Below are 25,998 nucleotides of genomic sequence, written 5' to 3'. Positions count from 1 at the left end.
GTGCTTCTGTTTTCAGGCTCTCTAAGGAAAATTTTCCAAGATACTGAAATACACTGGCACTGCACAAAACAAAGGAATAAAAACCCCTAAAACCCGACTGGTTCTGTATAATACAGCATTACTCTTCAGATTTTCAGTCTCTCCCAAACTATGGCCCTATTATTTCAATTTCTGCAGTGTAGATAAACTGTGGTAGATAGAGGCCTTCCCTAGAAGTGGGTATCTTTATTTCTGTCCTTGACAATCAAATATCAGCCATAAAATAATCTTTTTTTTTGGCAAGAAGGAAAACTACATTAAGCTTAAAACAACCTAGAACACCACAGCATTCTCTCAGGTCACTTGCACAGACCTCATGCCCAAGATATTAAAGCATCTACACTCACTTGTGTAATTTTATGAAGACTTGGAAAAATATCAGAATTTTTCCTCTGCTGTACCCACATTTTATAAGTAATATAAAATTGATAAAAGTCTCAGTCTGTGTCTTTGTTTACAGAGAACACCGTAACAGTAAGCCAACTGAGGATGGAGAAAAGCAGAAGATGAACAGGAATGATGAAAGAGGACTCAACTTCAAATATCCTACGGACCAATAAAGAAGAGACACAACTGATGGACAGCACAGACAACATGAAATCTGTTTTTTTCGAGAAGTAGATCCTGAATTCGCTACTTTCTTTTGGTAGAAAGTTCAGGAAAACATAATAAGAAACAGGACTCTGATGGGAGTCTGCATTTTACCAGAGACCAAAAAAAATTCTTTAGACCAGTGAATAGGATCCTACCAGGGAATGGGCACTTCATTTCCAGCTGCATTGCCTCAGTTAAAACAGGAAAGGTGCAGATAAATCACATTTCATCTTTCCCTCCACCCTCCTCCCATCCAGCAGTGCTGCTTCTTCCTTTATTAAACAAATCAGAGCTAGTTTGAGTGTAAAATCAGTGCAGTTTATAGTTCTCAGAAGGGACTTTTTTTTAATAAACCAATGGTTACTTCAAGGCTGTCAAGAAAGAGAAGCAGCAGCAGGTCATAATTCCTTTTTGTATGAGGGTGTGCCAGGTATGAACTGCTGAGCAGGAAGACTGCAGGGGGATAGCAATTATAAATACTATAACATAAATTATATTATTAGAGTATTTATATATTAAATGTTTTATTATTATTTATTATTTATATTATTAAATATAAAGATTATAATATGAACATTATAAATATACAAATGCCTATGGTATTGAAATGTTCTGCAGCCACAGGGTCTGAAATTTCAGCCCTTTATTGACATCTCTTTCTGTGTGTTATTCCCTCCAAAATAATTTTTCAATATAATATGTCAAATGCAAAACCACACATTACATATATGGTGCAAACACTAAATGTGTAAAGCTTTATATTGTAAAAGGCTCCCTGGTGCAAATTTAGACTAAGAATAAGAAAACCAAAAACTAAGCCATATCCTATAATTTGATAATGCAGTTAAACAAAAAAACATAAAAAAATACAAAACAAAATAAACCCCAACAAACATAAAACCAAACCAAACAAGCATAAACAACAAAAAAGCACCACAACCCTATAATATGATTTCACTATGTGAAACACAGAACAGTAACACAGGCAAACATCTTTGCCAAGGTTGTGGGAGAGTTCAGAGCAGCATTGAGCAAAGAAATAAATGCAGGCCCAAGTGTTTGACTAAAGCCCATCCCAGATTTTCTGTGTTTCCTGGCATGGAAAATTTATTTTTAGCACATTAATTCTCTAGAGACAGAAAATGAGCAAGCTCATGCTAAGTCTTGCACTTAGCCCAGCCATGGAGGAAATCAACCCAAGAGTTCCAGACCAGCCACAGAGTTTGATGCCCAGTTTACTTTCTATCTGAATCCCATTCTCTTTAAGAACTGAGAGCAGAACAGTTGCAAAAGAAGAAAAGCTGAATAGATTTATTAATGCTGTTTTTCTGGTTGGGCTGAGGGGTTTGTGCCTTTACATCCCAATAATTAAATTCCTATAACATACATAAAACCATACTGGGAGAAATCTGTTCTCCAGCAAAGCAATTTTCAAATAGTTTTGCAGTGCTGTGGTTGTGCACAAACATAAGCATTCATGCAGCGTTTGGGAATTTATTATTTCATCTCCTGGCACTCTAATTTCTTCAGCATAAAGAGGCTAATTTTCTTCAAATAGGACTTTATTGTCATTCACGTAAAAAGCTGAGTTGATTTAACAAACTCTACTTAATGAAAAATTAAATTATTCAAAAGGGCAAAAGAAAATATAGAGTACAGGTTCTATTCCTACATCAGCAGCAACTGCACCTCCAACAAGGTCAGAGAATACTGTTCCAGAAAACAGAAGTTACATTCTAAACCCTTTTCTAAGAGTACACTGATTATTACAGATGTATTCAGTATCAAGAAAAAGTGTCTGAAAGCAACTTCATTGTCTTCACCAGTGGCATTTTCATAAATGGAAACACAGTTATGTGAATAAAACTGAATTGCTGAGAAGAGTTAGTGGCAGAAACTGAAAAAAAGATGGTTATTAAAAAAAAATAATTATTTCACTACTTATTTGATCCTACTTCCTTATGTTGATAATGGCCTGGAAAATTCCACCCTTAGTATTTCCTTCCACATACAGTTCTTGGTCTTTCACCGGGGCAAGCAGGCATGTGATATATTTCGTAGGTTTAAGATTTTTTTCCTCCAAAACTCAGCATTGTAGGTCTGCTGATCCTTGACAAACATTTCTCTTGTTTGGCATTTTATCACAGGTTGAAACAAATTTTCACAGTCCCAGAAGTCTGTGAAACTCGTAACCTTTTTGCCATTGTGTCTTTGCACCTTGTGCAGACATGAACTCAAAATATTACAGGTAAGATTTAATCCCTTTTAGAAATTCATCAGCTTTTGGTCTTCTCTGTCACTTCAACCAGCAGCAAACCAGACTACAGCTCAAAACTTACTTCTTCTATGGATGAAAGAGCTGTAGCCACTAAACATTTGTCTAATAAATAGAGAAGTTACCTGCTTCTCCTGTTGTATCCTATTTCCTCACTTAACTGAGGTCAAATTTACAGACCTGCATCCTGCCAAAAACATTTGAGTGGAACCTCAGGCTATCAGAGTCTCAAACCCTTAGAATCTATTACCACATCATCACGGGATAATAAAAGAGAAAGAAAGCAAACCCAACTTGGCCAAGCCACACATGAAAAAAAGAAAACCCAAAAAATAAACCATGACACAGAAATGAACTGGAAGTAACTCGACCTCACTTTCCTCCGGGCTCATTTTCTGCTGTGGGGAAATAGCTGTCCATCTATTTGGAATTCATGGGAAGATCAGGGCCAAAACACTCCACAGCCAAGGCAGAAATGGTAATTCTATCCAACTCTTATATATCATGCACAGTTAGCAATTGTTTACTTGGCCTTTACAAACATGCCTGACTACAAAATAAAATAAAAAAAAAAATGAAAAATGAATAAAATTGGTTTCTGGCAAACATTTTGGACTCAAGAGATCCAGTTTATTTTGATTAAAATTAAATTTTAAAGACCACCTCTTTCCAAAAATGAATTGGTTTCTATGAAGGCAAGGTACCTAGAGGGATATCCTTGAAAGGACAAGGATACAGATTGGTGTAAAGATGCCATCTGTACACTACATGAGGCACTGTAAACATCTTTCAGTTTCATTGTATATTTTACTGCAAATAATAAAAATGAAGGCCTTATACAGAATACTAAGCCTACTGAAACAGAAGAAAAAAAATCTTCTTTATCCAGTCGCATATTTTGCAAATTTTGCTTTGCTTTCTCCAAAAATGCTCGTACAAACCATGGTCTCCTAAAAGTTAAAAAAACCCCAACCAAACAAAAAAAACCACAAAACAAAATCACCAAACAATTATAATTGAGACTATATATCCTTAATTTCTAAATTCTTATAATTTTATTTAATGCTAGGACAATATGTTAGTAATAATCTACTGTGAAGTAAAACCAAAGTATGGGGCAGATTACCAACTTCTCTTCAATGATTTGTTTGTTGCTATGCACTCTTGCAGCTTTACAGTCTGGAAAGGTAATATCAATGTATTCAACAGGTAATCTATATAACAGAACATGGGTAGAGAAAAAAATAAATAAATTGATAGAAGTAAAAAACCCAAACAACCCACACTTATTTACCAGATTTTTTTTCTCCCTGTCCCTTGAGGTTTACATGATTTGTGCAGTCAGCAGCACATTATGGAACTACATAAGGATAAAAAAGCTAAAATATCAACCAAATAGCCCATATTTCAATAGGCATATTTCCTATATTAGGCATATTTCTTGAGCAGCGATGAAGTGTATTCATGAATAAAATCCTTTCTTCATTGGACTAAGTTTGTTCTTGGAAAGTAGGTCAAAATTTATTCACATGGACATAGAGCAGCAATTTTCTAAGGCTGGAAATGTCAGTGCCTATCTTGATTTGTAATTCTCCAGGCAAACTCCTGTGCATGAACAGGTATCAAGGCCTTTCTGTGAACTGCAGAGCTCCCAGGAATTGGGCAGAAACAGTGATACATTCCAGCAGAAGAATGAAAAATTAAACTAATACATTTTTGCTATGTGTGTTTGTCATTTTACTTTTTGCATAAGCGGCTATGGGAGGCGTATATTGTCAACAGAATATAAAATAATAACAATATGTAATCTTTTCATTAAGTTTGGACTTCACTGCTTGAGAAAATTTATTATTTGTTTATAATTATGAGTATATATGTTTTTAAGCATGAACATAAAAACAGGAAGTTAAAGTGGACATGGGATCATTGTACTCCTATTTACAGGCTGGTGAGCTTGTCTCATTTCCCACCCTCATCCCTTCTATTTCTCAATATACCCTAGCCTGTTTTCAATATTTTTTCCTTCCAATATTTTCCCTTCTCAACTATCTGACCTTATTGTTCACACAGCAGAATCTCACATTCCAAGAACACTCACTCCACATGACATCTTAATTTTTTACGCTTCCTAATGCAGCTCTTTTTCTATCCAGAAAATATTTCAAATGGGGTAAACAAAAAATCAGTTTGAACACCTTCCCCCTCACAAAAAAACCCAAAAAAACCACCAAAACCACCCAAAAAACAGAGAGTAGTTACAGTTCTCATTAACTTCCTAGCTTTCAATACAAACACGCTTGGTACAAGAGGGTGACTAACTTCACTTCACTCCCAATTCACCTGGAAAAGGAGGCATGAGGAAGAGAAAGGAGGAAAAAAACTGCAAAATATTTAAGTAATTTACTGGCTGACATACTTTGATAAATGCACTTCTACTGCATTATTTCAGGAAAAAGTTAGGAAGACGGAGAAGAGTGCAAGTGGGGAAAATTGTCAAAATCTATTACCTCAGGCAATATATAATAATTAAGGATATTTAATCAAGCAAAGGAAGTGGTAGCTACAGATTGTGTGGATTTTTTTTTGTTGTTGTTTTGTTTGAAAAAAAACTTACTTTGGTAGAACTCTTAAATCCAGTTTAGGCTGCTTATGCATTCATAAACTGAGAATTTCATACAAAGTGAAATCTTAATTGCCTTACTGTTTCCTGTGTTTAAGTGCCTTCCAGTACATTTAAAGAGTAATTCCATAAAGAATAAATTATATCCATTAACTGACTTTATTGGACATACTTGAAAGATAATATGATTGCTATAATTGATTTTCTTTTTTTGCACAGTTTTGATGAAAGCCAATTTAGTATTGAGTTCTCTCTAGCAGAACTTCCTGGTTTTAATAGTGCACACTTTGATAATTTTAAAAGCAGTACTCATTAAGTCCATTTGTCTAAGATTTTAATAAAATATGAGGTACTACATCAGCATGATCTATGTTCATTGCATTAAGTGTCATTTGCATTCTGGACATACCTACAATGCAATACTCATATTTATGTTCAGTAGCTAGTGTATTCTGTTAAGCTGGGTAGATCCACCTATTCATTACAGAGTGTTAGCACAGAATACACAAGAAAAATAAGATTCAGGTGATCTCTCTCCAAACCGATATCCCAGGTGGAAAAAGTTATAGTAAATGAAAAAAACAAATATTAAAAAAAAAAAAAAACACAAAAAAAATCCCCAAACCCAACCAAATAAAGAAACAAACAAAAACCAAAAAAACCCCTAACCAAACAACCCCCGGCAAAAACCCCAAACACAAAATCAACCAACCAGTCAAAAAACCAACAAACACCCAAATCATTTAAATATGAGTCTTGCTAGAGCTCCATAGGTCTGGTGCCTTTCCACATAATGATTTTAGCTGGTAACTTAACTTGTAAATCTAACAGAGACTTGTTTTATGCTGTGCTTCTGCTGAATTAGCGTTTGAGAAATACATTCCACTTTCATAATACTCAAAGTTGTAAGCAAAGCCAGTTGGGGAAAAAAAAAATAAAGTAACTTTCTGCAGGATTTCATTGTTCAGCAGCTGAATGGGCTACAGCTGAAATTATAGCTGTCAATTTATGTTCCTGTGTTGTCAGACAAAACACCAGTGTCCTTAAATTGATGAAACTCATTGAAACCAATTTTCAGCTCCTATCAATCATATCTGGAGCTGCACTATTCTGATGCTGGGCACCCAAGTGTAGCAAATAACTAGAGATAGTCAGAGAGTAAAAAACATTTACTGAGCTGATAAGAACAATTGGTCAAGCCATTAGTAACATCTCAATGAGTTTAGGTCTTGGGTTTTTATTAAAAAAATAAAATTACTTAAAACTTAAAATTTCAATTATTTAGCACTATACAGTTTTAGTTGCTGTCTAATAAAAGTAAATGCTAAGCTCTGTTTTAATACTCCTTGAAATTCTTCAACATAACAAGCAGGTTAAATGTTTGTAGTGTTGTTTTCTGGTTTTTGGGGTTTTTTTCATCACCCACCATGCAATCCAGCTGAGACTGGATTTATTAAAATACTCTTCTGTGTACAGTACTATCAAAATCTCAGAGTGCAAGACACACTCAATATGAGCACAGCTTTATCCCCTCCATTTTTCCTTTATACAAGTTATATTTCAAGTTAAAGACTTGAAAAGCTGAAAAACACATTGAGGGAAACAAAAATAATTTACTTACTTATTCACTCAAAATCTTGCTGAGAAAAATGGCCTAAAAAAAAAAAAAAAAAACAACCTGCCTACCAGATTAGATTCTGCCAGTGCAGACAGTTCTGCTCAGGTCCATATCCCAATTGTGCCAACAGATGCACAAACACAGACTGATCCCTTGAAGGGCCTGGGATGTGTTGTAACAGCAGCACATGGTCATAAATAAACCCAGGGAATTCACAACTAAGGGAGCAAGCACAGGAAGGACAAGCAGTAACCACATATTTGCACAGATGATGACGCAAAAAGTCGTTTTTCTTATAGTCTGCTATGATTAGAATATAGAGGAAATTAATACACATTAAAGATCACTTTCATGGAATTCATAATCTTTTGTTGAAAGAGAAGAGAAAGAGAAGAAGCAGAGGAGAAAGAGAAGAAGAAGCAGAGAAAGAGAAGAAGAAGCAGAGAAAGAGAAGAAGAGAGAGTTCACATGTGAAATCAGACAATCAGACCAAGATGTGTAAGTTGGCAATCAGGCCAGAAAAAAATGGAGGCAGAGGCAGAAATGAAGCAAAACTGACCCAGTGAGAAACTCAGCTGCTGAGCAGAGAAGCAATGAGGGAGCTCTGAGAAACCAGACATATCCAAATAGAAGCAACAGCTCAAGCATCAGGCCCAACATTTTCCTGTTTGTTAGGTTGGGAAGAGACCCCTATTTCAGCCAAATTTCAGTTCCATTGGTAAACAGTGCTGCTCACCAAGACCTGACATTCTTAGGCCTACTACTGGATCCGCTCAAAGAGTTCTGGGCATAGCATAAGCCAGCAGATACCTTCATTCCAAATATAAAGGATACCAAGGCCATTACTCAAGGCTATCTTTGTCAACAGACATGACTTATTAAAAAAAAAAAAAAAGTCACTTAAATCGAAGTGTGAGCTACAAGAAAAAGGCATGACCCCATCACTAAAGAGTATGCTTAACTCTCATAGCCAGCAAAGACACACTTAGCACCCCCAGTGACTTGGCCCAGTACATCATGAGGAGCTCTTACAGCTCTATCTTAGCAAAAAGGGAGCCCAAAATGAAAAACAAATCAATAATAACAATAAAAGTTACACAATGAAATTGCTTTTAATGGCCTGGCAGCCTCTCTGAGAGTGAGAGAACAGACTCCATAAGCCCCAGGATGTCAGAAATATCACAGCATAACACAAGAAATTTCTACTCAGCTCCAACTCTGGGATCAAACTTGTAAGAGTGGTAATCAAGTACATGCTACAAGATTAGTTCCTATTCTTGATTTGGAAAAGGTGCTTTTCTCTATTTACATACACCTAAAAACAACACTTTCAATTAACACCCCAATCAACAAACAAGAGACCCAAAGTTACTTGTCAAGCTAGATACCAACTTTTTAACAGCTTCAACATTTCAACATTTATAAATCTTGGTTTGTTATGAGTTTTACATGAAGTCCAAACACTGAAGAATCACTTTGCCAACCCATACAGGCAGTAGAGCCTTTCCTCTCATTTTTTCCACACAGCCTCTGCAAGCAGCCATGCCTATCTGTGAATGACAGCCAGCAAGGGGAGATAAAAAAGTTTATTGTTTAGAAAATTAGGCCTTTTATTTGATGGATTAGTATTTTCACTTAGAGCCCATCATCTGATAGTCCACATACATCACCTGTACAAGTGGGTTAAGCAGACCAGCTTTGTGCCTAAGCTGAGCATGCAAAATCTCTGCATATATCTCTAAATATAAACCAATTTATAGTTACAAAAAAATCCCAACTTGACATTTACTGCTCCTTCTGCCTTTATTTTTGGTATAAGGAATAAGCAAAAGTAATGTGCTATACGTGCAATTGACAAGTTAACTCCTACAGTATATAATGTATTCCTCTAATAATAATTGTATAAACAATAACTGTCAGCACTCAAATATGCAGTAATGATGCCTTGTTACTTTATCACTGTATTGGAGGATTTTTCTGCTTTCCTGAGGTCAGCAAAATTCCAATTCAATTCAGTTAAAATGCTATTATTTTAGTTTTCCTGTGTTTAATATAGTAGAGACATCAATACTGTGGCACCTATAACAAACACACAAGTAACTCAAAGTACATTAACAGAGATGTGGATAATTATTCTTTAACAAGTTCATTGATTGCAGCTGATAGATTCTGCTCATTACCAAAAGAAGGAAGCCTATGGCAGAACTAAAAAAAAAAAGTGTGCCTCAAAATTCTTCCACTTTCAGCGCTGTTACATAAAAGTTTAATAGTATAAATTGCTTCACCCACACACATTGATGTGTCCCAGCTTACTTCAGGAAAAAAAAAATGTTTCTACCCAAGCCTTACCTTTGGCAGTCATTTCTAAAATGAAATGGGAACCTACTTCATAAATCTTGCAACAGGTGCCAAAGATTGAAAACCTGCTCGTACAGATTTCAGCCCCTGTGAAAATACTCTGCAAATCTTGATGAAAGAATTCTTGGTTCTGAGGGAAAACGCTGGCCTTACTTCACAAATATTTTACAGGGTTTTTTCCCCTTAAAATAAGGGGTCCACACAGTTTCTTTCAAAGAAACCATAGCTAATTTTCATTAAGTTATTTGCAATGGCATAGCTCTCATTTATCCAGTTATGAATTAGGATTTGGACACAGGGAGGCAAAAGAGGAAGGGCACTCAGAAAGCTGAAATGAGAGGTAGGACTACAGGTGAACATATGGAGAGGGACTAGGGGCCAAGGAATAAAGAATAAATCTTGCAAGAGAGGATAAATAAAGCTTAAAAAATAAAGAATAAGAGTTCTTAAAGTCTACATTTCCCTCTCCTTGGTGGACAGACACTCAGGCCCCTTCCAGAATAGTTAACTGCATCTCAGTTTTTTTTTTCCCCATATCAATGAGGAGCTGTGAGTCTTTAACACCCACAAGTAACAACCAGGGCAGGACTGTAAAAATAGCACAGTTTTTAGTAGTTTGCACACAGTCTGAGGTCTAAGGAGTCCCCAGAAAAAAGAAGAGTTTTTTCTGTTAAGAAACCTCTGGTGAGTTTGGGTTTCCCTTCCATTATCTATGTGGTTTATTTTTTTTCCAACACAGCCAGATTCAGACCATCCACAATACTCTATAGAAACAAGTTGAATAGTTTTACTTTAATCTGAAAAAAGTGTTCTTTTGTTTTTTTCCTAATTATCACTTTCCTAAACAACCAAGAAATCATCATTCAGCACCCAAAGTAAACCATAAAGATTAATTTTAACATTACTACTTTTTCTTAAGAACTCAGTATTTTAATATTCCTCCCTGTTACAGCTCCTCCCTCACTTATCTCTCATTTCCAGCCTACTCCACAGAAAATATATTTTCCAAGTATTTTTCCCATTCTACACCTTCCTTGCCCATAAGCACATAATCCATATAAATCTATAATTTCACTTACCAAGCATTAAGCCTCCAGAACGCACAGATTAATTGCTAGAAAGCTCTTAAGATGACATCAGCCTCAGCCCCTGGCCCAACACACACAAAGCAGCTCTGGAAATGAGCTAATAAATCTCTTTTAGGGGCACACACCTCTTTTTGTAGCAACCACACAAAGCACCATCCTCTCATGTGTTTCCTATCACATCCTGATTTGCCAAACTGCTGCAACTCCCACCTGGAATGCAGAGCTGGATTGCTCACAGGTGCTCCCTATTAACTTCAAGAGGCATAGGATTAAAGTTGGGGTGGGGTTTTTTTGGGGTTTTTTTGGCTGTTGTTTTTGGTGGGTTTTTTTTGATTGGTTGGTTATTTTTTACTTTTGCCCTTGTATTTCTTCCTGATGTTGAGTTTTACTGAACTATGGCCTGAGATGTGATTCAATTAGGCAACTTAAATTCTGTGTTAGTAAAGGCTGAGGATAGGATTCATGTCTGGAGTTAGTTTTTTGGGGTTTTTTTTGGTTTTTTTTTTTGACAAACATGTTAAAAAAATTTCCACAAAGGGAGTTTTTGGCCTATCTGGGGGAAAAAGGAGAAGGGCTGTAACTCAATTGACAGTCAGCTTGAGGCAACTGAAATAACCTGAGAAGGCAACCTCCAATTATTATTTCTTTGAGGTTCCACGGAGGGACTAACTTTTCAAGGTATTACTGCCTTGATTTAGCTTGTAATATACCAATCTAAAGCAAAACAAAACAAACAAAAAAAACAAAAATTGAGGCACAGCAGACATATTCCTAGGTTGACTTGCTATCTAATGTTTTCAGAATGGGATAGGAACTAGCCTAATACAATCTGAAATTCCAAATACAGAAAACCAACACCAAAAATTAGAAAGAGGAAGGAGGAAAGATTCACAAAATTACGTGGTTTTATGATGAAATAATGTGAATAGCAGTACTGAATGGCAACGCTGGCTTCAAGTCATGAAGCTGCTGTGCAGCTCTCTAACCCAGTCAAGTTGTCACCACTGCTGGGTAACTTTGCAAGGACATAACAGCTTCTGTTTTAGGCTCACCTAGAGCATGATTTTAAAATAATAAACAGTGACAGCAACCCTCTCATTATCAGGTAACTCCAGCTTGTTTTGGTTTGGCTTTGTACAGTGGTGGGGTGTAAACCCCACTGTTATTGATGCCCTGAAATATTTTCAGCAATAATGCTAAACAGTAGCTAGCTGCTAGTCCTCACCTAGCAAGCTGTTTATGAATCTAGCATAAAAATGAAGATAGAGGAGTAAAGTCATGAAATGAGAGCAAAGGCTTTCAAAGTGGAGACAGAATATCTAGGATTGTAGCAAAAAACATTTGGTAATCAATTACTGGTCACTAACAGATGCAACCTTGAGATCTGGATCATAACAAAAAAAATACAATATTTCTAAAACATATCAGCTAGGATGTAAAGCAGTGGAAAAAAGGATAAGGTGTTGCAGTAAGAAGTCCTATCAACCTCAAATAAACTCCAGTGAGAGGGGGAAATAAAGCATTTATAATACACTTGTCCTAGTCAAGGGCACAGAATGCTGGTGACTCACTGCAACCCACTCTTCCCTCCATTCCTGCCTGAACCTGCCTCACTCCTCTCCCCAGAGGGAAAGGGGATGGCAAATGTCCCGTCAGAGCACAGCAGAAGGTGTAGGAAGTGTCACCACTTAACACATATGACTACTGAGACTGCAATGCAAAGCTCTTACAACAAACTGCCAGAGACAATCCTGATTTAGAAACAACTGCTAGACACTACCTGTGTCTCCCAAGCTTCCAAGAGCAGGGAAAGTATTTCTCCTCCTTCCTCTCTCTACCATTTAAACAATTCTAAGCTCTCTTCAGCATGCTTTTGCCTGTAAGATGAGCCATAGGATAAACAACTTTCATTTTAGCTCAACATCTCAGATTGAACCAAGTGTCTGTAAGGTCAGAACACTCAATGCTTCAATCCCAAAGGAAAGCAATGATATGTAAAAACACTTCATTACATGTGGTATTTTTGGGGTCCCCCATGGCAGGAAGGAAAAGATGTATCTGACTCCATGTTCTTAGAAGGCTATTATAGTATAGAACGCTATACTAAAACTATACTAAAGAATAAGGAAAAAATACTTACAGAAGACTTAACAAGACACTAATTAAAAACTTGTGACTGTTCAGAGCCTTGACACAGCTGGACTGTGATTGGCCATGAAATTAAAACAATTCACATGAAACCAATAAAACAATGACCAGTTGGTAAACAATGTCCAAACCACATTCCAAAGCAGCAAAACACTGGAGTAGCAAATCAGATAATTATTGTTTTCATTTTTCTCTGAGGTTTCTCAGCTTCTCAGGAGAAGAAATCCTGGCAAAGGGATTTTTCTGAAAATATGACGGTGACAATTACACCCGAGGGGTACATCCAAGTGGCTACCATGAATCCAAACCATGACCAAGCCAGGCAATACTCTTATTTTAGTAGCACTGTACAGATCTCCTGAGAAGCACTGTCCACATCTTTACACTCATTTAACAATACACAATTAGAAATAATAGGCCTGGGGGTTGTCCTTCGGTTGTTTGGGGTTTTTTTTTTTTTTGTTTTGTTGCTTTGTTTATACACTTATTGTTACTGCTGTTCTGTGCCCACTCACATCTTGAATAAATGCAGTGAAACAGATTTATAAGAACAAGGCAAAATATAACTCACTCGTGCTCGCGGGGCAGCCACTGCAGGGGTAAACTAAAGCCATCTGTTTGTTACTATTCCTGCTGCTGTGAGACCCCATGCACTTCATTGTTTCCCACGCACAAAGCACAGAATTATCAGAAATGCTGCAGCACCTATTTGTATTTCTGTAGGAAGAAGAAATCCTCTGTTGGAGTAGGGCATGGCTGAGATCAGCAGTGGAACACCAGGAGCATCCGTGTGCAGCCTGTGCCCTACCTGGTGTGTGCAATGAAAGGCCCTTCATTTTTCATCAGTCTGAATCTGCACAAGTGTAATTAGAGCCCTCCTCAGTAATGGTAAATACAAATTATTCTGTTCTGCAAGAAGAAGATAAGCTCATTTTTTATGTTTCAACAACAACAAAAAAAAAAGAACGTATGTTTGGAATAAAAAGATATTTATCCCAGCTTAAATGTTAAGATTATGCAACAACTTTTGAAATGCCTGCACAGAAATTGAATATTTTCCAGTTCAGCATCCTAACAGTCATCTTATAAAACTACAATGGAGGAAAAAGAAAGGCTTTTCTAATTTGTTACAATACTCTTTAAAGGCTACAAAAGGTCAACCATAGGTCATTCGCACTGTTTTATTTCCATTATAGCATTTCCTTTGGACACAGAAAATTATTTAAGTGTCTCATAATTTACCATTACACAACCAACACCTTGGAAGTCTTCACCATAATTTGAATGTGTGCATTGAAGACAATAAATGACAATCTATTTACTAGCTTAATTAGTAAATAGGTCTGTTCATATGTTCTTGCTTAATTCTGTTTAATTATAAAGATACAGAACAGAAATATCTGAAGTGTCTGAAATTACCATGTTAGAAATTGGAAGCCTTTGGTATTCAAGACAAAGCAGCCTGTTGCTTAATATTTTTATTTCTTTGGAAACAGCATGAGTTTACTACTGCTAACCTAGCTAACAAGTGAGAAACTTCTGAATTTGAAATTCTTGAGTGTCATGCTTTCGTCAAGAATTATTAAAATGGAGATTTGCTACAGTTTACAGTTTGTAAACTAAATCCTAAGGAGTCCTACCTAATCCTCATTTTTTTTTCTTCTGTAGTTAGCAAACAAGTTTCAGTCAAGGTAATGTGGTTACAATCTATTTGTATATATTGTTTATCACAACAAATAGCATTTATAAGAATGCACAGAGCAAGAAAAATACATTTTTTCACTAGTTTTATATGTTTATTCTTCCTGAGACAGGAAGTCATTTACTCTGCCTTGCAGAACATTTAATCCCTTTTACCATTCAGATCCAACAGGATTTAAGGATGTACAACATCTCACGGGGCAGGGCCTGAGAGCATTCCAAGACAAACCCCATTTTAACCAGCTTTACAGCCCCAGCAGGCCTCCACTTCTGGGACGATTGTATCTGTTATTTTTAGAACTGATAATCATTCATTCTGCCATACTAATTTCTGAAAATTGGCAAAGAAAACTGACAAGTATATGAAATATTCTATTAAAAATTAGGAGAGGGATATGATTGCTTCATCTGATTTTCTAATGGTGTATCAGAATAGGACTGTATGCTACAGGGGACAGTATTTCTTCACCTTTACTAGTTCAAACTGTCAGAATTATACATATAATATATATAAGTATATAAATATGTTTATATGCATATACATTATATATACAATATATATACATATATGTATATATTATATATGTGTATATGCATATTATATGCACATATATTATATATATGTATGTGTATATATATATACATATATACATATATAAAAAAAATTTGGCCTTACTGTACTTATTCCTACTTCCTTGGCTCATTAAATACCTTGAAAGTTTTTAGAAGGTTCTCTAAAAAAAAAAATAACCAAGAAAAAACCAAACCAACAAAAAAAAAACCCCAAAAAATCCCCAATAACAAAAAATTCACAACCCAGAAAAAAACTCCCATTCATTAAAAAAAAATAAAATTAAAAAACTCCCAATCTATCTGTGGGTTGCAATTGATATGAACCACCCACTGTGCACCTCCTGTTTCAAAGCTTTGGTACAGGCATTGGTTAATTCTCTCTCTTGTGTGCAGTTTTAGACAATATTCTATTTAAATTGGATACATAGTTCTGCATTCAGTTTTCTAAACCGTAGCACTGAGTACATTTAATTCATCCTGATTTTAATTTTTCTAAGGAGCAGATGTTTAGTAGGCACAGGCTGCCTCACAAGAAGGGGAAAGGAGGAGAGTCAAAGTCGTTTTAGCTCCCTTGCTGAACTGATCAACAGAAGAAAAGAACTGAGCTAAAATATGGAGAAAAATCAAAGTAAAAATCCTGGTGTAACCTCAGAGAATCAGCAGGTGCTTAATTGCTTAAAAAGAATTAGGAGGCGACAGACAACAGGTTTATACTAGACTTTCTCAGTGTGGCATTGAAATTTGAAGAACACCTTGATCAAATCTCTTGTGTTGGAAAGGCCAGCATTAAAAGGGGGAGTGTTGAAGTCTGAGCAGATCTAACAGGAATACACAATCCCTGCTCTTTTAAATGCGCTTTGCTGTAGCAGATGCAGATGGAGCTGCTGCATCTCCATCCCATAAAGGCCATCCCATCCAGCCTGAGCTCTGGACTCACATATTTACTGCTGGGGAGTCATGTGTGAGAGGAAGGAGGGCAGGAAAAGGGATCTGTCTGCCCACACACAGCAAGTTTGTACGCCTCTGTTTGTCTTGGAAAAACACACTGTACCAGTACTACTCTGTAAAAGGATTGGGAATCTGCAAGTGACATTTCACAGGATTATTGACCAATAGTTCATATGAAAGGGATTCAAAACACTCCTCACATTACAGCGTACTTAAATTATTTCAGATTTCAAAGTATAAATAAATCTGCCTCTTTTGACACAAAATCTCTTTGGCTGAGACTTTTCATTCCCACCTTCATGCTTTGTTTGCTCATCACATTAAAATTTCAATTTTTTTTTTACACAGAAAAGCAAAAACAAAGCATAAAAGATATTTACATAATACTTTACATAACAAGCTCCTTTTGAGAAATGAGAATATTAAAATTTCAAAAGTACAGTCACAGCAAGTGGTAGGCGAGCAACGCAGATAAATCAAATCCTATTTCTTGCCATGCTGTGAAAAGACGGCTGGCTTTTAATCATCATGATGTGCCATATGTAAATTCCATCAAAGAAGAAGTTTGGTAAATGTTATATTTCATAACCACAGGGAAGGAAGCTATTTATAAACACCAATTAAATGATATAATATAGTCCAAAGCCATTAATAATAAAACTATTAATGTAGGTAGACATTACTTTCACATGGAGTACTTTTTGAAGTAAACTTTTTCAAATGCATATTTAACTAAGGAAACATTGCATATTTTCTATTCAAGGTCATTTTAACTTATCACATTTTCAGTGATAGAAGTAAGTTGTTCAAGAAAGAAAATAACACATAAAACAGTCAAACCTAGAATCACTTTCTCAAAAACTGAGATTGTTTCAGTCAGCAGTTGTGTTTTATATGTGGTTAGAAACCTCTGCATGCATGTATGAAGCTTAAATGCAAGCTCATGTTGGGTTTTGGCCAGTCTCAGGAAACATTTGGTGATAAAAATGTCAGAACAGAAGATTGCAGTGAGGTTCAGCACCACAAGCCCCCAGTGGAGGACAGAACCCATCACAATAATACTATTACCACACTAGAATTGTGCATCACTTGCACTAGAAGAGAGCAAACTAATTTGAAAGTATTTAAAGTCATTATGTTTCATAAAATTCCTAGAAAAGATGTAATAATTTATGCCATAGTAATAAAGCTTTGGAGTAGTTACTCTGCCCTGTCTCAAACCAGTATGGAAAACTGAATCTAGAAGTTAAAGCTCTAAATACTGGACTAAAATTAAAAAAATTGTTTTCTTACAGAAAAGATGCTGAATTCAAGTGGTTTTAAAGAGAATTCTACAGCAAAGCATGAGAGATAGCTAACGACTGCTGGGCTAAGCCTTCTTGCAATAATGGATCTGACAGGCTACCCACTGGATACCCCAGGAAAGGCACAAGGATAGAGTATTTTACTACATAATAAAGACACAGAGGAATTTGTTTCTTCTTGGTAGACATCAAAATCCAGACACAAAATTTCTAAAAGGACACAACAAAGTATCAACATAAAAAACTCCAAATCAACAATCTCCTCCCCAGCTTTCCAGTTATTCAGTAGTTCAGGTATATTTTGCTGTATCTAAAAAACCCTCAAATCTAATCCACAGTCTCACCAGAAAATTTATACAACCCTGTGTTTCTTTTCCACAAGGCAGAAAAACAGATTTTCAGCTACAGATTTAAAACCAAAGGTTTTAGTCTAATGAGTTTTGTAAAGAGAGCTAAATATCTCCATATTTTCAGCACACTCAGCAATGTCTGAGTGCAAAAACTGAGACCTGTCATGTCTGTCTCGTGATTAGGAGAAATTTAATGCTTCACCTCTTTGTCATATTTGTTGTTTTGTCAGAACTGGCATGTAGATTGAATGGCAGGTGACATTTCCAAAGATTTAAATAAGGTAAGGAATTAATGAAATTAATATATTCATTTTCTAAAGTATAATGAGTCATTTGCATAGAAAATGTAAGAGTCTGTAAAGATGAAATGAACTCCAAATGCTTGAGGACACCATGAACTCCATTTCTTATATTTCTCCGTGTATGTATGTATATGTGTAGGTGTGTGTGTGCATATATATATACATACACACACTCTGAAGGGAAAGATTTTAGACCTCTGAATTTCTTGCTCCATATAAGAAAGAGACAGAAAATTAACACATCTACCAAGAATAAAGAATTAAAAAAAACCCTGTCCAGGCAGTGTTAAAATATACCACAGGAAAGTCACATTTACAAACTAAGCAGTAAGAGTTTCAAGGCTACCAGCTAATTCCAATTTAATGATGCTGCCAGTGTGTGAAACAATAGAGTGAGGCAAAATAAGCTGATTTGGTCAGTCAATAATTGAAAATCTATTTGCCTAATGTTGATTTACAGTGCAACAGGATTCAGCTACTGAAATTTGTAACTGGTGCTCCTGTCAACAGAAGAAAGGGCAGCCTTTAGTTTATGAATTGAAGAGAGCTGGGACTAATTAAAGATGCAACATAAAGCTGGGAAATAGGAACTCTAATATGCAGCATGAATTCACATAAATACAGACATTTTAGCCAGCTGGAGCTGAGCTATATTGCTAACTGCAGCTCAACTTGGCTTTGCACGGGGGGGGTTCAAGAGTTATTGGTGTTTTTGCTCATGTGCACATTCCCATGATACACACAGGACTTCTTTACAAGTCAAAATAATATTGTCAGAACGAAGAAAAATGAGTAAAGAGGTAACAAATACTACAGGGAGGTACAAAAAGAAGAAAAACAAAGGCAAGTTTTAGGTTAAACAATAGTAGGCAGTGCCTACAAGCACAGGACGCCTGCAGGAGACCTGGTGTTTCAGCATCACTTGTAGATGTTTTGAAAAATTCCGTATTTTCTTCACAACTTCATGCACAGCTCCTTCTGCACCCGAGTCTGCTTAAAATAAGACCCAAGTCTATGTAACAATTTGCCCCACAATTCCTCTGCTTCAAAATGAGCAACCCTCATTTCCCTTCTTTTAGCAGAAGAGGATTTTGCCCTGTAATTCCTATTTCTCAGCATACCAGGAACACTACCGGTTTAGTAGAATGAATTCTCACCAAATTCATATCCTAAACATATTCTCCTTAGGAATATATATTCCTGTGTCAAACAAGGCAGAAGACTGACAAACTCCCAAATTCTATAATCTCCCTAATCACACTGAAACATTACAGAGACACAAAGCAAACGATTTTAAATGCCCCATGTTGGCCTGTTATGCCTTATAATTATTCAGAATTTGGCTAGAAACACTAGGGAAGGCACTTGGAAGTTGAATTCCACACTTGCTTCAGAATGGTTACAGGAACAAGACCAAATTTAGCCTCTCACACACAACTTCTTTTTAAGAGTACTTTAGGGGTGTATGTATAAGCATAATGTTTGTGGATGAGATTATCCTACAGCTAAAATAAACATTGAAAACGGTAATTGAATGTACAAGTGTTTAGGAATTTGCTGATAGATCTGAGCCAGACTGTCAGGGAAGGCCTGGGATCTTCCACACAGTTAATGCTTGGAGGGGAGGCTGAATATCCAATCACTATTTACTTAATACAGAAGTCATTGATATGTACTGGGAGCCTATGAAAAACTCTTTCTTCTGAACACAACAGGAACCTCAGATCTGGTCTTGAGAAAACATGAACATACCAGGAAATAATAATCTGCAGAATTGTTTTAACCCACTTACAGTACTGTGTACCAGTAATGGTACAAGTGTTTCTGTGACATTTTGACAGGCTTCTTTACTTGTTTCTTTCTACTTATTTCCTAAAATTTATATTTCTCTGCCAGTAGTTTCCCCTACATTTCCGTACTATCTCACTGTTACCTCCAATTCATGTTTTCTGCATTACCTATCATTTCAGCTATCTACTTTACAGCAAAGCTCAAATTAATTTCAGACTTCTTTTCAATGAGGGATAACTGACTCTATCTTCAAGGAGCTATGAAGCATGTTTACTCTTTACCTTTGTCTCTACTATTTTCATTATATTTCTTTTAGTAAACACAATTTTGTATACTGCTTGCCCTCACAGAGTTGTCCTTGAAGCCTACAAAATCCTCTTTCATTTTTAAGCATCACTCTTCCACATGCTTGTTTGTGAAAGGAAAAATATTTCTTACTATGATTTGAATGCTTACAAGAGATATGCAGCAATTCCAGTATATCTCTATTAATCCAAGGAAGAAGACATTTTTTGAGAAGAAAATAGTGTAAATAGTGCCTCTGTGAAGAGACAGGGAGAAAAATAGTTATGTGTCAGCACAGTAGGGATAGAATCTACAACTCTATTAAACTCTTAATAGAAGTATTTAAATTAAAACACCCCTTTGAGTGAAATTCTGCACTAATGTATGTTACCTGAGCGTTGCCCTGCCTCCTCTCTCTCATGCCACCACCGAAGCCTGGGAGACATTTGAACCTCCTGCAGCGCAGTCAGCGATCCATCCATGACTGATGGACCCTGTGGGTCACAAGGATGCACCAGAGGGAAACATGAGGCACTGAATCTGTGCTTGATGGGCAGAGGAGACAGAAGATTAGAGAGGAGATAAGGAGGATAAGAGGCTCGGCTTCTGACACCTCTTCTTGTGAAGGTTGTGAAACCAAAATATTGTTGGGAGTTCTTTTCCGTTAATTAAATGGGAGCTGAGGGGATATATAACCTGTCAGGGTCTGAATAGCTCAACCTCCAACACTTTCTTCCACAGAAAAGTCTGACTGAGGAAATGAAGTAAACATTCCCATTAAGCAGAATCCTGTTTCCTTCTCCCTCTCCTTCCCCTGGAGCACCCACAAGGTGCTCAGCCACCCCGGGTACTTCAACAAGCAGAGAGAAAACCAAAGAGCCCTCAAGAGCAAACACCATTCATTACCATTAGAGGACTTATCACCGCAGGAGTCACTTTGTTGTACTGAACAGACATGCTAAATCTGCTATTACAAAGCCACATCATTTCTTCAGAGAACAAAGTTGCTGCTTTAGCTGCACGCACCTGTGTTTCTTTGATTGCTCACCTTCACTTTGCTTTTATCACTATAGCCTGGTGCCAGACTGAACACAGAAACAAATGACCTAACGAATGAGAGCTATAAAAAAGGCAAATTATTCATGTGATAAAAATGTGTTCTTGAATGTACATGCTCACTTCAGAACAGTACAGACAGCTTCTCACCCAGTACCATTTTTCAGGGTTAAAAGGGTCAAAGAAACAGAGTCTGGGCAATAAAACACAGAATAGGGAATATGTGTGTCCTGCATGTGCACACGGACACTTTATACTTGCAAAAAAGGCAGTAAAAGTTGCAAAATAAAAAACTAATTTTCTTTTTAAAGAACAAAAAGTTCTTCTCCCAAAGCTGGGGCCTGCAATGCGTTAAATGCTCTGCATGTGAAGAAATTATTTCTTCAGTATTTCCAGAAATGGAAGGATGTCTCTTAGGTCACACATGGAAAGAAGCACCAACAACAAACATGAATGACAAGACAGATGGCCTCTGTTAAAGCCAAACAAAGGTATTTACTAAAAAAAATTACTAAAAAACACAGCCCTTGAAGTCTACACTAACTTGAATAATGAAAAAAATTACTGGAGTGAAACCTATGATTGAACCTAAACTCCTTTCTACAAATGTAGGATCTAATTTGTATTCAGGACACATCAATTTTCTCTTCTTTTCAAGAGAAACAATTCATTACAGAAGTTTAATGAACTCTACTCCATTTTTTATCAGGCTTTACCTTCAGGGGAGGAGAAAAGGCACTAAAGACACAAGGTATTCAATGACAAAAAAAAAAAAAGTAAGTAGGATGTCAAGTAAGTCTGAAGAAATGAATTTAACCTGCAAATAAGAATGACCTAAATCCTTTACAATTTCTTAGCAATTATACTCAATTTTTCATGTTAATATACAACTATCCTGCAGCTGATAACTAATGCAAAAATCAAAAATTAGAGGTAAAAATCTCAGCTGAGAAACACTTCAAGATAAAGATATCCTCTCAGTGAATACTGCAGTTTCATAGACTGTAAAGAGTAAAACACAGTAACAGTAAAGTCAGAAAAAAAATATTAAAAAATGAGCATCAGAAGAATCTTTTACATGCTTCATTTTGAAGGCAAAAAATAAAGGAGCTGTATTTTTGTCTACTGATCAGTGATTGAAAAACATTATGTCCAACTTTAAAACATCAGCAATACTGACTGTGCAGTAAGAGAAGCGATCCATAGATTTTTGTACAGCAAGTTGCTTTGTTAGAATGGTTGGGCCACATCCCATGCTGCCACCCATTCTCTAGCTTCACTTAGGCTGTGCCAATCAATAAAAACTGAGATTTTGTCCTCCTGCAGTGTTTATGATACGTATGTTTGGCAGACACAGCAGCATTTAAAAAATCTACCAGGATTTTTTGTGGAATTACGCAAAAATATAAACTGGGAAAAAATTAGTATTTATGATTATATATTGAATTAAGAGGCCTTGCAAAGCTAAGACAATTATCACTGAATTATAGTACTTAAACGATGAGGTTTCATCTCAAACACTTTTAAATTAAAAATATTGTTAGCATTTTAAAGAGCACCTTGAGAGACAAGAGCATTCTGTGCGATTTAAGGTGTATAACAAATATGACAGACAATATACACAAACGTGCATGACAGAGCAAGTTATCACATTGTCATGTGCACAGAGCTCTTTAAAAAGAACATTACTCTTTTGACAGATTTTTATTCTCAGGTTTCCTACTGCTCCCAAAGACTCATTCCCTCTTTTAAGATAGTGGCAGATGTGGTAAATCCTCCAGGTTTTGGCAGAGGTTTATCTTCTAAGTCAAAGAGGTAAAAAAAAAGAAGGAATGGGAATTTGAGGGTCTCTATTTGAGGTTGTCCATGCCATGGGGTGTTGAACACCCTGGGGACAATGTGCAGGTCACAGGCATCAGTTTATGAGCAGGCACAGGGACAATGCTGCTGCAGAGCTGCTCTCCCATGGTGACCATGGGACTGGCACCACCCTCAGTTTTCAACTGGAAATTATGGGATTGTTGAGGGCAGAAATGCAAGGTCCAGTGTGATGCACAACCAGTAGGATGGGTGAGAGAATCCCAAATAGACTTCCCTGCTTCTGCATCTACAAACTGACCACCACTGACTCAAACACAGAGGACAGAAGGCATCACACAAAGAGCCTGAATTAGTGTTGCTGATGGTTAACAGAATATGCTGGTTTGCATCACTCTGCATTTCCAATAAAATTTACTAAAGTGAGTGGTTGTAGACAATCTAGATTTTTTTGTCTTCTCTTTCTCTTGATTATTTTTCATTGCCGATTCTTCCTACAGCTAAGTCTCAAAGTCGTGGCACTTTGCCAAAGTGCATATTACTTCTGAATCAATTTAGATGCATATTCTACCTAAATAAAGCACCTGAGGTATCTTGGTGTACTTTCTTTACACATATTATTGTTACTTGAGTTGTTTATGTGCCTGTGAAAACACGCTGAGAAGAGAATCCAAGTAAACGGGTCAAAGCAAAGATTTCACAAATGGGGACAAATGTGGATCTAATACATCACTCAGGAGAACACAAATCATTTGGTGTCTGTCACAGGCTTTTTTAGTCATCTAGAAAATCAATTTTCAAAAATAGGTGTTAAAAAGAACTAACTATCCACATAAAGCCAGGTAATGATAAAGAGAAGGATCTCTGATTTCAGGCTTATTTACTAATCTTCTAACTTTTGTGTGAATATCACAAACTATGCAATTGTATTTACTGTGACCAGCTTTCATCCTCTGATGGTTTGCACTGTTAACAAAGTCACTAAATTGAACTACAGCAAAATTAAAACGACAGAAGAAGGCAGATTTAAAGGAGCAATGCACAAACATCTGCCAGAATTGTGAGAGAACACTGAGGGCTACAGAAGTAAAAGAAGACAAAATTTTATGAGCTGCCACTGAACCAGGAGATACTAATGAAGGTTGTAGAGTTATATGACAAAAGATAAAACGCAGATAATACATCTACAGACATATTAACCAATGTGAGGCTTCACTGTGAGTGTCCACGAAAATGAAACGTGGCCAAACCTGGAACAGACAGCACGGACTCTGAAAACCTTCCCTCATCATCTCTGGACAAGTCTAATGTAAAAATGTGGACTTAAATTACTGCTGGTTGAATTTAAAAAGTGCCAGGTCAGTGCCAGACTGCCTCACTGTGCAAAGGCTCAGCCTCTGTGGGGATAAGGGGACACGAAGACAAGATGACACCAGTGAGAAGCAGGGACTTGCACTGAATAATCCTTATGAGTTCCTTCCAACCCAAAATATTCAATGATTCTCTAATCCTGTGCTGGCCCACTCATGGCTGGTAAAGCAAAGGTTTTAATTCCATCCTCACTACTAGACTGCAGCTCAGTGAATCTCCTCGGCGCCCAGCTCCATCCCTCAGAGACACCAAAACAGGCTGGTACCTCCTGTGACCTTGAGGAGCAGATGAAGTAAATGCTAAAATGAATTGCTGAAACAGAGCAATTGTGTGAAGAAAACACAACTGGAGAAACCTGGGTATTTCTCAAAGAGTTTTCCTTCACAAGCTTGATGTTGCCACTGCCAGGGAGTGAAAGGTAATTAGACTGATTAACTGAAAATCATTGAGGAGCTGTCATTGGCTCCTTTGTCAGTGCTGAAGCTGCACAGGGCCAGGACCACTGCTCTAAAATACCAACAAAGAATACTTAATGAAGAAAGGTGACTGGAGAGTGGAACTATTTACACAATGTAAACCACAATATAAAACATTTGCTATTAGTTCTCAATGCAAATTTTTCACTGTAACAAGTAGTAGCCACTTTCCAGGTTTCAATTCCTTGATATTTCATATTATGCCAGAACCCAACTCTTTTTAGATGAATTCCTTCCAAAGAGAAATGAAGAAATTAACAACGCTTCGCAGAACAGTTTTCAGCAGAGAGTCTTCCTGGGATTTTTAGAGCAGAACATAAAAGAATTAAAACACAAAAAAAAAATTTAGAAAATTTTTAAAAATCCCCTTTTACTTCTTCAAGTGGTAATACTGATAAACTGATCAGATTTTCTTCTAACAATACAAGAATTATTGGTAAGTTTCCTTGGAGCCTGTTATATTTCTGGTCAATAATTTAAATACTTGGCCAATTTGTCAACAAAAATAGCAAGAATATTCTGGAAACAAAAGCTCTGGGTATGCAGATTTAGATAATGAAATATAACATTAAAATGTTATGGGTTGGGTCTCTTTGAGCATTTTTTTCACCTATTTGTAAGTCATTTTATTCTCCAACTCATCTTCCACATGAGTAACAATAACTGTAGAGGAAAACATCCTCAGACAAGACTGCTAAGATATTTTCTGCCTTCATTCACAAATAGTTTTGGATAGATCTAAACCCAAAATTCACCGCTACCACCATGTTTGGCTTCAGCAGTTTTATCAGAGATCTGTACCTTCAATCCTAGTGTCACCTGTGTGGGAACATCCAGAAAGCATGAAAAAACACACCATGGTGTTGCACTTTACCACACTGAACTTCTTCAAACAAAATTTTTAAAAAGAGGAAAAAAGAGCACAAAAATTATGACTGGGTGAGAGCACCGGAATTTTTGAATAGTCAAATCAAGGGGAACAAAAAGAGACTGATGAAAAGTTGAATTACTCAGATGAGGAAAAATTAGCTGACTGCATTCCACTAGAATTTGCTTTTTGATTTGAAACTCTATGATCTGGAAAGCAACATATTTGCATTTACTTTTTAATACATTAATAGCAGCTTAATTGTGAAGTTTTCTCCTTAAATAATCTCATTAAAAATTAACTGGTGTTTGATTGATATGAAAACAGTTTTGATTTAGCTTTCTAGTTTTAATTCTACTAAAATTGTACAGTTTGAAAAGCAATGTGCTTTATTATCACAACAGTACAGTAATTT

General features: G+C 36.5%; 1 protein-coding gene across 4 annotated transcripts in view; it reads right to left on the bottom strand.

The window, feature by feature from the left end:
* CADM2 (cell adhesion molecule 2) overlaps nt 1-25,998 on the bottom strand; it is a 568,805-nt gene that overhangs the window by 277,850 nt on the left and 264,957 nt on the right. Inside the window, exon 1 of one of the 4 annotated variants that reach the window (XM_064726999.1) lies at nt 10,584-10,745. The exons of the other annotated variants lie outside the window; for them this stretch is intronic. Within the exon in view, the coding sequence (XP_064583069.1) occupies nt 10,584-10,590 (7 nt within the window). The 5' untranslated portion in view covers nt 10,591-10,745. Of the gene's footprint in view, nt 1-10,583; nt 10,746-25,998 lie in introns of those variants that run through there. 4 annotated transcript variants of the gene reach the window in all.

This window comes from Zonotrichia leucophrys, chromosome 1, assembly GCF_028769735.1.
Source record: "Zonotrichia leucophrys gambelii isolate GWCS_2022_RI chromosome 1, RI_Zleu_2.0, whole genome shotgun sequence".
Lineage (NCBI taxonomy): Eukaryota > Metazoa > Chordata > Aves > Passeriformes > Passerellidae > Zonotrichia > Zonotrichia leucophrys.
Note: the sequence above shows the minus strand (reverse complement) of the source record. Positions and strands in the feature narration are given on the sequence as shown.